The 10,040-nt window shown below is 40.1% G+C and overlaps 1 protein-coding gene and 1 pseudogene across 1 annotated transcript in view; one reads left to right on the top strand and one right to left on the bottom strand.

Moving 5' to 3' along the window:
- Positions 1-4,438: 4,438 nt before the first annotated feature.
- LOC146549411 (uncharacterized) lies at positions 4,439-5,079 on the top strand (annotated as a pseudogene).
- A 490-nt stretch (positions 5,080-5,569) lies between these two features.
- The window catches only part of gabbr2 (gamma-aminobutyric acid (GABA) B receptor, 2), a 199,707-nt gene continuing 195,236 nt past the window's right edge, over positions 5,570-10,040 (bottom strand). Inside the window, exon 19 of the mRNA XM_085262608.1 lies at positions 5,570-9,361. Within this exon, the coding sequence (XP_085118734.1) occupies positions 9,196-9,361 (166 nt within the window). The 3' untranslated portion in view covers positions 5,570-9,195. The remainder of the gene's footprint in view (positions 9,362-10,040) is intronic.

Below are 10,040 nucleotides of genomic sequence, written 5' to 3'. Positions count from 1 at the left end.
AAGCATTTACACACACTGGAGCATGTCTTCCTGCCAAAGCCTTTCTGTGAAATGCGTGGATATCTCTGAATCAGTAAGCAGCAGAACAGACATCTGCTGTATTTAAAAGCTTGATTCATCAATTCATCAGTTGATCACTTGATGTCCTGCTACGTTCCCTGAAAAACAATTATAGTTATTGCAAAGTTATCAGTTTTCTTGTAAAGGCCTTTGAAAATCTATCTCATCTGAGAATTAAAGGAAGAGTTACAATTTATTTTTGCACACATGCAGCTTTTGCTTTCATGCAACATTTAGAAGAACAGGACCACTTCTTTATCTGGACACTACCTAGTAAGGGTCAAGGCACACTGCTAGACTTTCTCCAAGAACTAAAAAGGTTCACATGCTAGAATCTATGAAGTTAAATACTTAGCACTCCATAGCTTTTTCCTAGAGCGGTATTGATCTTTACATGATCAATACTAAAAACTAAAATGGTCTTTAAGCATTCATGATGTTTAAATTAGAATTTTAGATTTCTGGATCTACTCAAATCATTTTCCATGTTAATCTGGGATTTTCTATAAAGTAGAGTACTCACACAATCCACAGGTTATTTTTTGTAAATTAGTGGCTAACAGTTCAACAGCATCAGAAACAGAGTTTTTAACCAGCATTTGTCCATTGGACAATACTACGCAAAAGTTGTGAGCCATTTCCTTAAATTTCAGTGATTTATTGAAAAGTCCAAACATACATGTAAATATTTCATGTAAAGCAAAAAAAAAAAAAGAGTTTGTACAATTCTAAAGTGCCTCTAAGTCAATATTTAATAAGACCACCTCTGCTCTTCAACACAGCCCAAACACTCTTATGCAACTTTTCTTGTAATTCTTTTAACTAGTCTTGAAGGTCAAAACTCATCTTTATTTGTTGGCTGTCTTTTTTTTCTCTTCCCCACTGCTTCAATAATGTTAAGGTCTGGGCTCTGGATGGGCCAATCGTTGACTGATGGTGTTTTATTGTGCGTTTTTCTATCCAGATATGCCTCTACTGGATTGGCAGTGTGTTATGGATCGTTGTCATGCTGAAAAATGAAGCACTTGTCAATCAGATGCCTTCAGATGATGTTGTAGGGTGGAACAAATTCAGATGGTACTTTTTGTGTTCATAATTTCATCATTTTTGACAAGATCCCCAACATCACTGGCTGAAATAAACCCCAATCAATGATAGAGCCTCCACCGTGTTTTACAGGTGGCTGTAGACACTTGCTGCTGCATGTCTTTCCTGACCTCCTCTATATATTTTAGTTTCAGATTTCATTACTCCATAAGACCCGTTACCACTGATTTTCGGTCCAGTTCTTCTGTAATTTGGCATACCTCAGCCTTGTTTCACTTAACTGAGAAAGCATCTTGACAGCCACTGACACCATTTTCTGATGAGGCTTCAGTTAACAATACATTAACTACAGGGCCAGATGGAGCTCTCATGACACACTCCACATCATGCTGAGATATGCCAAGGTTTTATATAATACCTCTTTGTGAATCACCTTGTTGGTGCCAACATACTATTTTATACTTGTCGGACTATGTTATTGCTGGTATTTTTAATAGATTCAGCTGAAGAAATTAGAACAAATTTTGTGTTTCTGTGACATTCCACTAGTAACAAAGTCCCTAAAGAAACAAGTTAAAAAACAAATTAAAAATGTCTAAATTCTGTTAGACACACCAGTTCAATCCTTCATCCCTCTGAAAATATCAACTGCAATGGCTGGGCTGAAAATCAGTGAAAAAGCAACTGGTGTCCAAAGAAAAACTTCAAAAGATTTTGGAAAACCACTTTAAAAAATCTAAAAAAATTCTTTCTGCTTGGAAGCAACAAATATCAAAATATGAGCACTGGCCAAAGACTTTTGCACAGTACCCTTTTCAGAGGGGAAAAGTGAAGCCTTGGGTGAATTAAACCTAAATTATGTCTACATACACTACCAGTCAAAGGTTTGGACGCAGCTTCTCATTTATTGTTTTTTCTTTATTTTTACTACGTTCTACATTGTAGATACATAATTAAGACATCAAATATATGAATAAAGATATATGGAATCATGTCGCAAATAAAAAATAACTCTAAATATTTCTTATATTTTATATTCTTGAAAGTAGCCACCCTTTGTTAACAGCACTGCAAACCCTGGGCCTTCTCTAAGTGAGCTTCATGATGTAGTTCCCTAAGATGGTTTTCACTTCCAGCCCAGATAAATGCCACACAGAGTTCCAGTAGCAGACACATCTCTACATCAACTGCTCAGAGGAGACTGCACGAATCAGGCCTTTATGGTCTAATAGCTGCTAAGAAACCACGACTAAGGAAAAACGACAAGCAGAAGAGATTTGTTTGGACCAAAAAACACAAGAAATGTACATTAGACCAGTGGAAATCTGTGCATTGGTCTGATGAATCCAAATTTGAGATCTTTGATTCCACCCACTGTGTCTTTGTGTGATGTGGAACAGGTGAACGGATGATCTCTGCATGCATGGTTCCCACCATGGAGGTGTGATTGTGTGGGGGTGCTTTGCTGGAGACACTGTTGGGCATTTATTCAAAATTGAAAGCACAGTGAACCAACATGGCTCCTGCAGTGGCAGGATGCTGTGGTATTTTTCAACAGGACAATGACCCCAAACACACCTCCAGGCTGTGTAAGGGCTATGTAACCAAGAAGCAGAGTGATGGAGTGCTGGGCCAGATGGCCTGTCCTCCACAGTCACCTGACTTAAAACAAGTCAAGATGGTTTGGAGTGAGAGGGACCGCAGAGCGAAGGCAAGACTTTTTCACATTTAGACTTAATGACTTAATTTAGACTTAATGAAGGCTGCACTCGGTGTAGAACAGTCAGTTCATGGTATGCAGTCAGCCACAGTCGCAACCGGCTGCTCTATTGGTTCTCTGTGTGGAGCACAATGCTGCAACCATGTTCAGGCTCAATATTTGCAAATGATAAACAAGCTTATTTAAATGAGTCATAAATGCAAATGCAAAAACAAACACACTGTAACACACTCTCCTTCATCCTGTGTGCCACTGGGTTCAATTATTTATCAAACTCAGTGTACAAGACTTTTCTTTGTACATTTATTCTTTGCACTTTGCTTTCATGTTTGAGGACAGCAGATTTCACTGTGGGCCCTTTGCATGCCAATAAGAGCCTTGATGTTGACTGGCCAGTGTATCACATCCACACTTTCTTGTGCTTTGGAATCAAATTGAATGTTTGCTGTATCTGCAGTGCTGAGGTTTCTGCAGTTGTCTTCACAACAGTGGTATTGGCCTTTTTTGCTAATTCTGTGTATGCTAAGTGTTTCACTGACACAGTATTGCAACTAATTGTTCACCCCCATGCCTTTCCTACTGTGACGAATTGAACACCCTTAGTAAAGGGGAGATTTTATTAGTTATTTATTATGAACATGCAGTTCTTACATTTTACTGACTATTCACTGGAGGAGATGGAAGAAATACCAGCAATTTCTTATTTCTTCGCAATTAAAGTTATTCTGTTTGTATCTAGTCCAAACCATGTGCAGCAAAGGCAGTAAGGTTTTGTTTTCTGTATGTAATGAACATCAGAGCGATTTTTGATAAGTGTAACGCTATGAGCAACATAATTGCTTAGCTTAGCTATTAGCTAAGAAATTGTAAGTACATATTACTAAATCGCACAATACTGACTGAAAATGTCATTTTTTAAATGCACGACAGCATGGGTCACCGTTCACACAGCCTGATGTACATAACAATATATATTTAATTCTGGAGAACAAGCTCTGTTCATAAGGTTAATAGCTATTAGTAATTATAGCATTAGCTTCAAAGGCACATTCATTACCCAACATTTGACTTTTGCTGTCTATAGGTAGAAATTACTCTGAATCACAGCTCCGCTGGCAATAACACTCTTGGCCATGAGTGAACTAAAGAAACCATCCATCTTCTTCTGCTTGTCCAATTCCCGGTCGTGTGGAGGGGTCTGGAGCCTATCCCAACTTCCATGGGTTGAGAGGCGGGGTACATGGTCAACAGGTCGCCAACTAGTGTTTGCACCTATTGTTTCCTGGCCAGGTGGCTACTCAAGGATCTACTTAGGAAGATCCTGTGTTTTGTGGTGGCTACACACTGGCTGTCACTTGGTGTTCGCTCTCTCTGCGGTAGGGTATCACTCCCTGTTCCTGTTCCAACACACAGTGGTGTGTTTGAGTAGCTTATCTGCATAGCAATTTAATTAAACACATTTAGATACCTTCTTTTTTCATAGTATAATCTTCATGTGCTTCATCCAAAGCACACTCTCTGTGTACTCACTCCTTAATTTATTGCCAAAGTATTCACTCACTGTGTCTTTACTGTTTCACTAGCTTAGCTTGTAGCCGACTCGCTAGCAGCATGGTCTCTTCACCTGTTCCTCCTGCACTTTCCTGCTCATTGTGTCAGATATCTAGTTACTCCTTGGCCTCCTTTAGCAGTAATGATACTTGTAATAAATGTAGCCTCTTTGCAGCTCTGGAGGCCAGGATTACTGAATTGGAGACTCGGCTTCACACCCTTGATACACCTGTAGCTAGCCAGGCCCCTATAGGCGGTGCAGCCGAAGGTAGCGTAGGCCCCGGCAGACCCCGAGCAGCAGGGGAAAGAGAACGGCTGGGTGACGGTAAGGAGGAAGCATAGTCTTAAACAGAAGCTGCAGGTACACCACCAACCTGTTCATGTGTCTAACCGTTTTTCCCCACTCGGCGACACACCCGCCGGGGATCAAACTCTGGTAATTGACAATTCTATTCTCAGACATGTGAAGCTAGAGACACCGGCAACCATAGCCAATTGTTTTCCAGGGGCCAGAGCAGGCGACACTGAGGGAAATTTAAAACTGCTGGCTAAGGGTAAACGTAAATTCTGTAAAATTATAATTCACGTCGGCAGTAATGACACCCAGTTACGTCAATAAAATAAATATTGAATCGGTGTGTAAATTTGCCAAAACAATGTCGGACTCTGTAGTTTTCTCTGGTGTTGCTATCAGTGTGTGAAGAGTGGGAGAAGAGGGTTGCATTGACAATCCAACACAATGGGCAGCACATTGAACACATTTTATAAGTGGTCAGAAACTTGTAAATAACTCATGAAAGAATAAAGTTACGTTGAAACCAAGCACACCATTGTTTTTCTTGTGACATTACCAATAAGTATGATGTGTCACATGGCCCTCTTCCTACTGAAAAAACAAAAGTTGTATCCAAGATGGCCGACTTCTAAATGGCCACCATGGTCACCACCCATCTTGAGGAGTTTGCCCCCTCGCATATACTAATGTGCCACAAACAGGACTTTAATATCACCAACCATTCCCATGTTATTACGGTGTAGCCATATAAATGGCCCAACCTGTATTTTGGATCTCTAGCATTTCTAAAAGCATAAACTGATTTCACCACTGATCTTTAAATCAAAATTGTACCATAAAACTGTAATTGTACCACATCCAAGACATGCACGAAAATAAAAACAACCAATACATGATTTTCGGTCTCACTTTATTTAATGATGATGTGAAAAGTAAAGGCTGTCCATAACATTCAGACAACAAAAGAAGAATGTTTTTTTTTCTCCAAAGTCCCCCCCCATAACAACTAATGGCTCCAAAAATGTTCAGGTGTTCCAAGTGTGATACTTATTTTATACAACTTCTTCATATCTAGACCTCATCTGTACATAACATAGTTACAGATACTGTAAATTAAAAAAAATGACTTCCAAGTATCCTTGTGGCATTTTGTGAAACATTTTCCTATGTAAAAATGAAAATGTACGTAAAGATCTTTACATATACATATATATAGTTCTCTATTCTTTCTGTAATAAGAAAACAATTTATTGCCCCTCTTAAACATGTTGCATTTAACATAGGTTTTGTTTATCATTTTAAACTCTTAATTGAACTTAATGCCATGTGATACCACATATCAAACCGACAAAACAGTAACAGTATGGACCTCTGTGTTGTTCCACTTAATATATTTGTCATATTACTATATTTTTGGACATGTATGTTTTGTGTTCTCCAGAAACCCTGATGATGACACATACAACGATATAATATATATACGTACATGTCACTTTGATCTTCAAACTTAAAAGACCTGTGGCAAATACAAATCATCAGCATGATGTTATTCATTACAGGAATTTATGAGCCCTTGACCTTCCACGATTGCATCTGCTGAACAATTTTTCATTCATGTTCAAAAGAATTGAAATGGTTCATAAAAGAATAAAAATCAGGGCACCTTACAAAATATATCGAACAACAACTGATGATCTGCATTTGGTATTTTTGAATGGACTAAAAGGAAAAAAAAGTAATTTGATAAATTGGTAAATGCCAGGAGTGGTTTATTAAGATTGATCGTTTGCTACTACTTTCACTTTATTGCCCTCGGTGAATTGTTGCTAAACCAGTAGCATATTCGATATGATGATGTTGAGTTTACCCACTGAGAATCTTGGCATTGACGTGTGTGAGCTGATTAAACAGGTTAAGAGAACCTAAATCCATGAGCAAATACACGTAAAACCAAATCGCAGGTGAGAGGATGAAACTACAGAGTGGATTTGTCACAACAGTTGCAAAAACAGAGGTAACTCTGTGAATTATACATTTTATTTCATGCCGTCTTGAGAAAGCCAAATACCAAATATTCCATACATGGACACCATCATCAGGGTATCAGCAAATTGTACACAATCACATTTAATGTAATATATAAAATGTGCGGTTGGTTTGTTTTATCTCCTGAAGGAAGAACCAACCCTCTGACAATGTCTCTCACTCACTTGTCAAGTGATCGTGATTCTCTGGTTGGCAAAGGTGCAGGAGAAGCTGTGACTCCTTGGGCATCTGTGCTCAGGGTTTTCCCTGCTCCTGTACTAAGCAGGAGCTGGAAGGGGAGGAGCTCTCATAGGGGGGGAGTCACCGTGATATGTCCCCATAGCAGGCGGGTCCCTGCTTGGTTGTCTCTTGCTCCAACTCGGTCGCAGGAGAGATCCACTCCAGCTGAGGTGGAGTATTTGCCAAGTACTCCCAAACTGTCCCGTTCACCGAGGCATGGAATTGAAATTAATCTATGACACGTTGTACACTTTACAGATGTGCGGCCAATGTTGTGGGTCAGCGCATTTACCACACTGTGTATGTACTGTGGGTCCTGCAGGCTACAATATAAGACAACAGGCACAGCGCTCAACAAACGCCTTAAAAACTAAAAACCAAGACACCAATGGTGAAACAATATGCTGAGGACAAACCTTCTCACGCTCGATAAAAAAGTCCTTTGTTTGTCCGGAGTCATTACTTGCTTTTCTCCTGCATGAGGAAAGTTTTACAAAAAACTGTCGATGACCGTTGTGCTCAATGCGGTTCAGCGGCACTGAACATTACATTTCCATAGCAACCGAGGTATGTTCACTGTTGCTAAGTGTGAAGTGGGTTTTCATGACACTCGATATTATCTGTGAAGAAAGCCCTGTGTCTGTGCTGTATCACTGTGTCCAGCAGTGGCGGCATCACCGTCTTGGAACTGTAAGCTACAGTCGGTAGGGGCTTATTACTTGAGACTCCCTTGTGTTTACTGTCTTTACTACCACTCATGGAAATTCAGGTCAGCCCGCTTAATCCAGACTAGCTGTGGAACCGGAAAACCTACATCCTTTCCACCATCACTTCTCGAGTTTGATCTCTTCTGACAAAGCAGCTTTTTATTCATTTCAGAGTCTTGTGCCTTTTTTTGTGCCATTGACTCCCCCATCGCCCTTAACTGTGCCGGTTAGCTGTAAGGGCTAGATCGGACGGACATCTTAACAGTCTATGGAGACCAATCTGTGGGGATCAATAAGACCAGGCCCGTCACTAAAGCAGTGTCTGAAAAGCACCCGATCTCATGAGGCGCTCTCATATGAGCGTGTCTTTGCGTGTGCACTTCTTGGCATATTAACACACATAAACGACATCTGTGGAACACTCTCATGGCGTTCTATTTTCTAACATATGCAGCCTTTGAGACTTTTTAAAAAGGCATAGCACTGATATTCTGTATAACATGCTTTCTGAAGACATATTGAGCAGACTGTAAAATATGAAGGCTTATGCAAAGTCTGATGTGAAATCTCTGATGAAAACAAAAAACAGCGGTACAGATAAGCAAAGTGGAAAAAACAAAATAAAAATAAAAAAAGAACCAAGTTGTTTAAATTTCAAATAAATGGGCACTGGTGCATTTTGATATTTGGTGACTCAGACTTTGATGTATCTTACTTTGCTGCCCACAAGCTAATTGATTAACAGTTACACAAAAATCTATATCTCTCATACATATGTCTAATTTGTAGGATGCCATGTTTTATACGCTTTTCATCTGAAATTGTCATGCCTACCTGCCTCTGTTATAAGCCTCACGCTTAGAACCAACTTAATTGTCCATTCACAGCATATACAAAGCTTACAGTACATCAATGTTAAAAATGATGATATTTACATATCTGGACAAGATTGGGAAAGGGTAAAGCAGTAAATTTGATGATTTCCTTTTGTTGGATTTTGCAGATTCCTCATCTCCAAACCATTATCCAGTCACTGAAGCAGTGAAATACTCAAGTTAGATGACAAACTTACGTGTTGCTGCGAGCACATACATACAACAGATTAGGAACAGAAACAGACAATCCCCTCTGAAGCAGATAAGGCTACACATCATTAGGGTTGGTCCACCACAGCTATTGGGGTGTCGCTATATTTGTGCATGTGTGTGTATTTGTATATAGCCTATCTGTGTTTGACTGTGCATATGTGTATATGCCTAGGCAGGCGGGGGGGCAAATGGACAAGGGGATGTTAATTAAAGGAGTTTTTAAGGGTCATCCAGTGCTCACTCTGTCTCCTCATACCCCATCCTGACTGAGGATATCAGTTTACAAGAAGACCAAGGTGAAGAGGTATGAAGAGTGAACCCCCCTCCCCCCCTCCCTTCTCTCCCTGTCCTCCTTGATCCGAGACAAAATACGCACTTACGCTGATGATATCAGTCTATTGTAGAAAAAAAGAATCACATATGTCTCCTCTGCAAAGAGCCAGGTGGGGGAGTGAATGAAGCTCACAGGCCAGAGACCATTACCCGGTAGGAGGGGGGCATGTGTCTGTGCCTTGGGCTCGAACCAGGGCTGCCATTAGGGCTGGTGCAGCTAGCATCTACCCCTCCTATGGAAGGTAAGTAGGCATGATGGAGGATGGGCAGCTGCAAAGACAGTCGACGCTGTATGCTGCAGATAGAGAAGGAAAGGAACAATGTCAGTGATTACAGCACATTTACTGAAGTATTATGTTATAGTCAGCAGTCTGCTCTTTCTTTTCTTGTCATTACTTACAATATAATTTCTTTGCATATCCCATGGATGCTGAAGAATGTGGATTTTTTTTTTTCACTGACTTGAAATTGTTATTTCGGGCTGACAGATCACACGCTCCTTGTCCTCCACCTGCTTTCTTCTTTTTCTTGTAATCTGTTTGCCTTTTTTCATGTCAACTTTGACATGAAAAAAGGCATGTGCTTTTCTCCCACATGAGTCACAGTGAGTGTCTCTGGGGAAATGCTATTTGGAATCTCATGGAAACTCTTTGTAGAGCTGTGCCTTTTCTTTGTACACAGCTGTTTCAGTTTCTTTAGTCAGACTTTCTGTTTCTTTCTTGCCTCAGAAGTGCAGGGTTCTCTCTCGCAACGTCTCGCAACGTCACCAATTTCTTGTCTTTTCCTGAAGGTAAATGTATTTCCGTATATAGAAATATCAGGGCGTAGCAGTATGGAGACGATAATCAGGCTGTATGCAGATTGCACAAGTCTGTTGGTTCAGAATGATTCTGATTTACTGACATACCCACAGTGGTGAGAACATACGTTTCATAAATCTGATGGTAATTTTGCGTAAGCCGTTTTCTGCACGG

The sequence above is a fragment of the Mchenga conophoros genome, linkage group LG22 (assembly GCF_057382185.1).
Source record: "Mchenga conophoros isolate Kocher_MC1m ecotype Shallow Benthic linkage group LG22, M_conophoros_male_GT1.1, whole genome shotgun sequence".
Lineage (NCBI taxonomy): Eukaryota > Metazoa > Chordata > Actinopteri > Cichliformes > Cichlidae > Mchenga > Mchenga conophoros.
The sequence above is the reverse complement of the archived record's forward strand: the minus strand, read 5'-3'. Positions and strand labels throughout refer to the sequence as shown.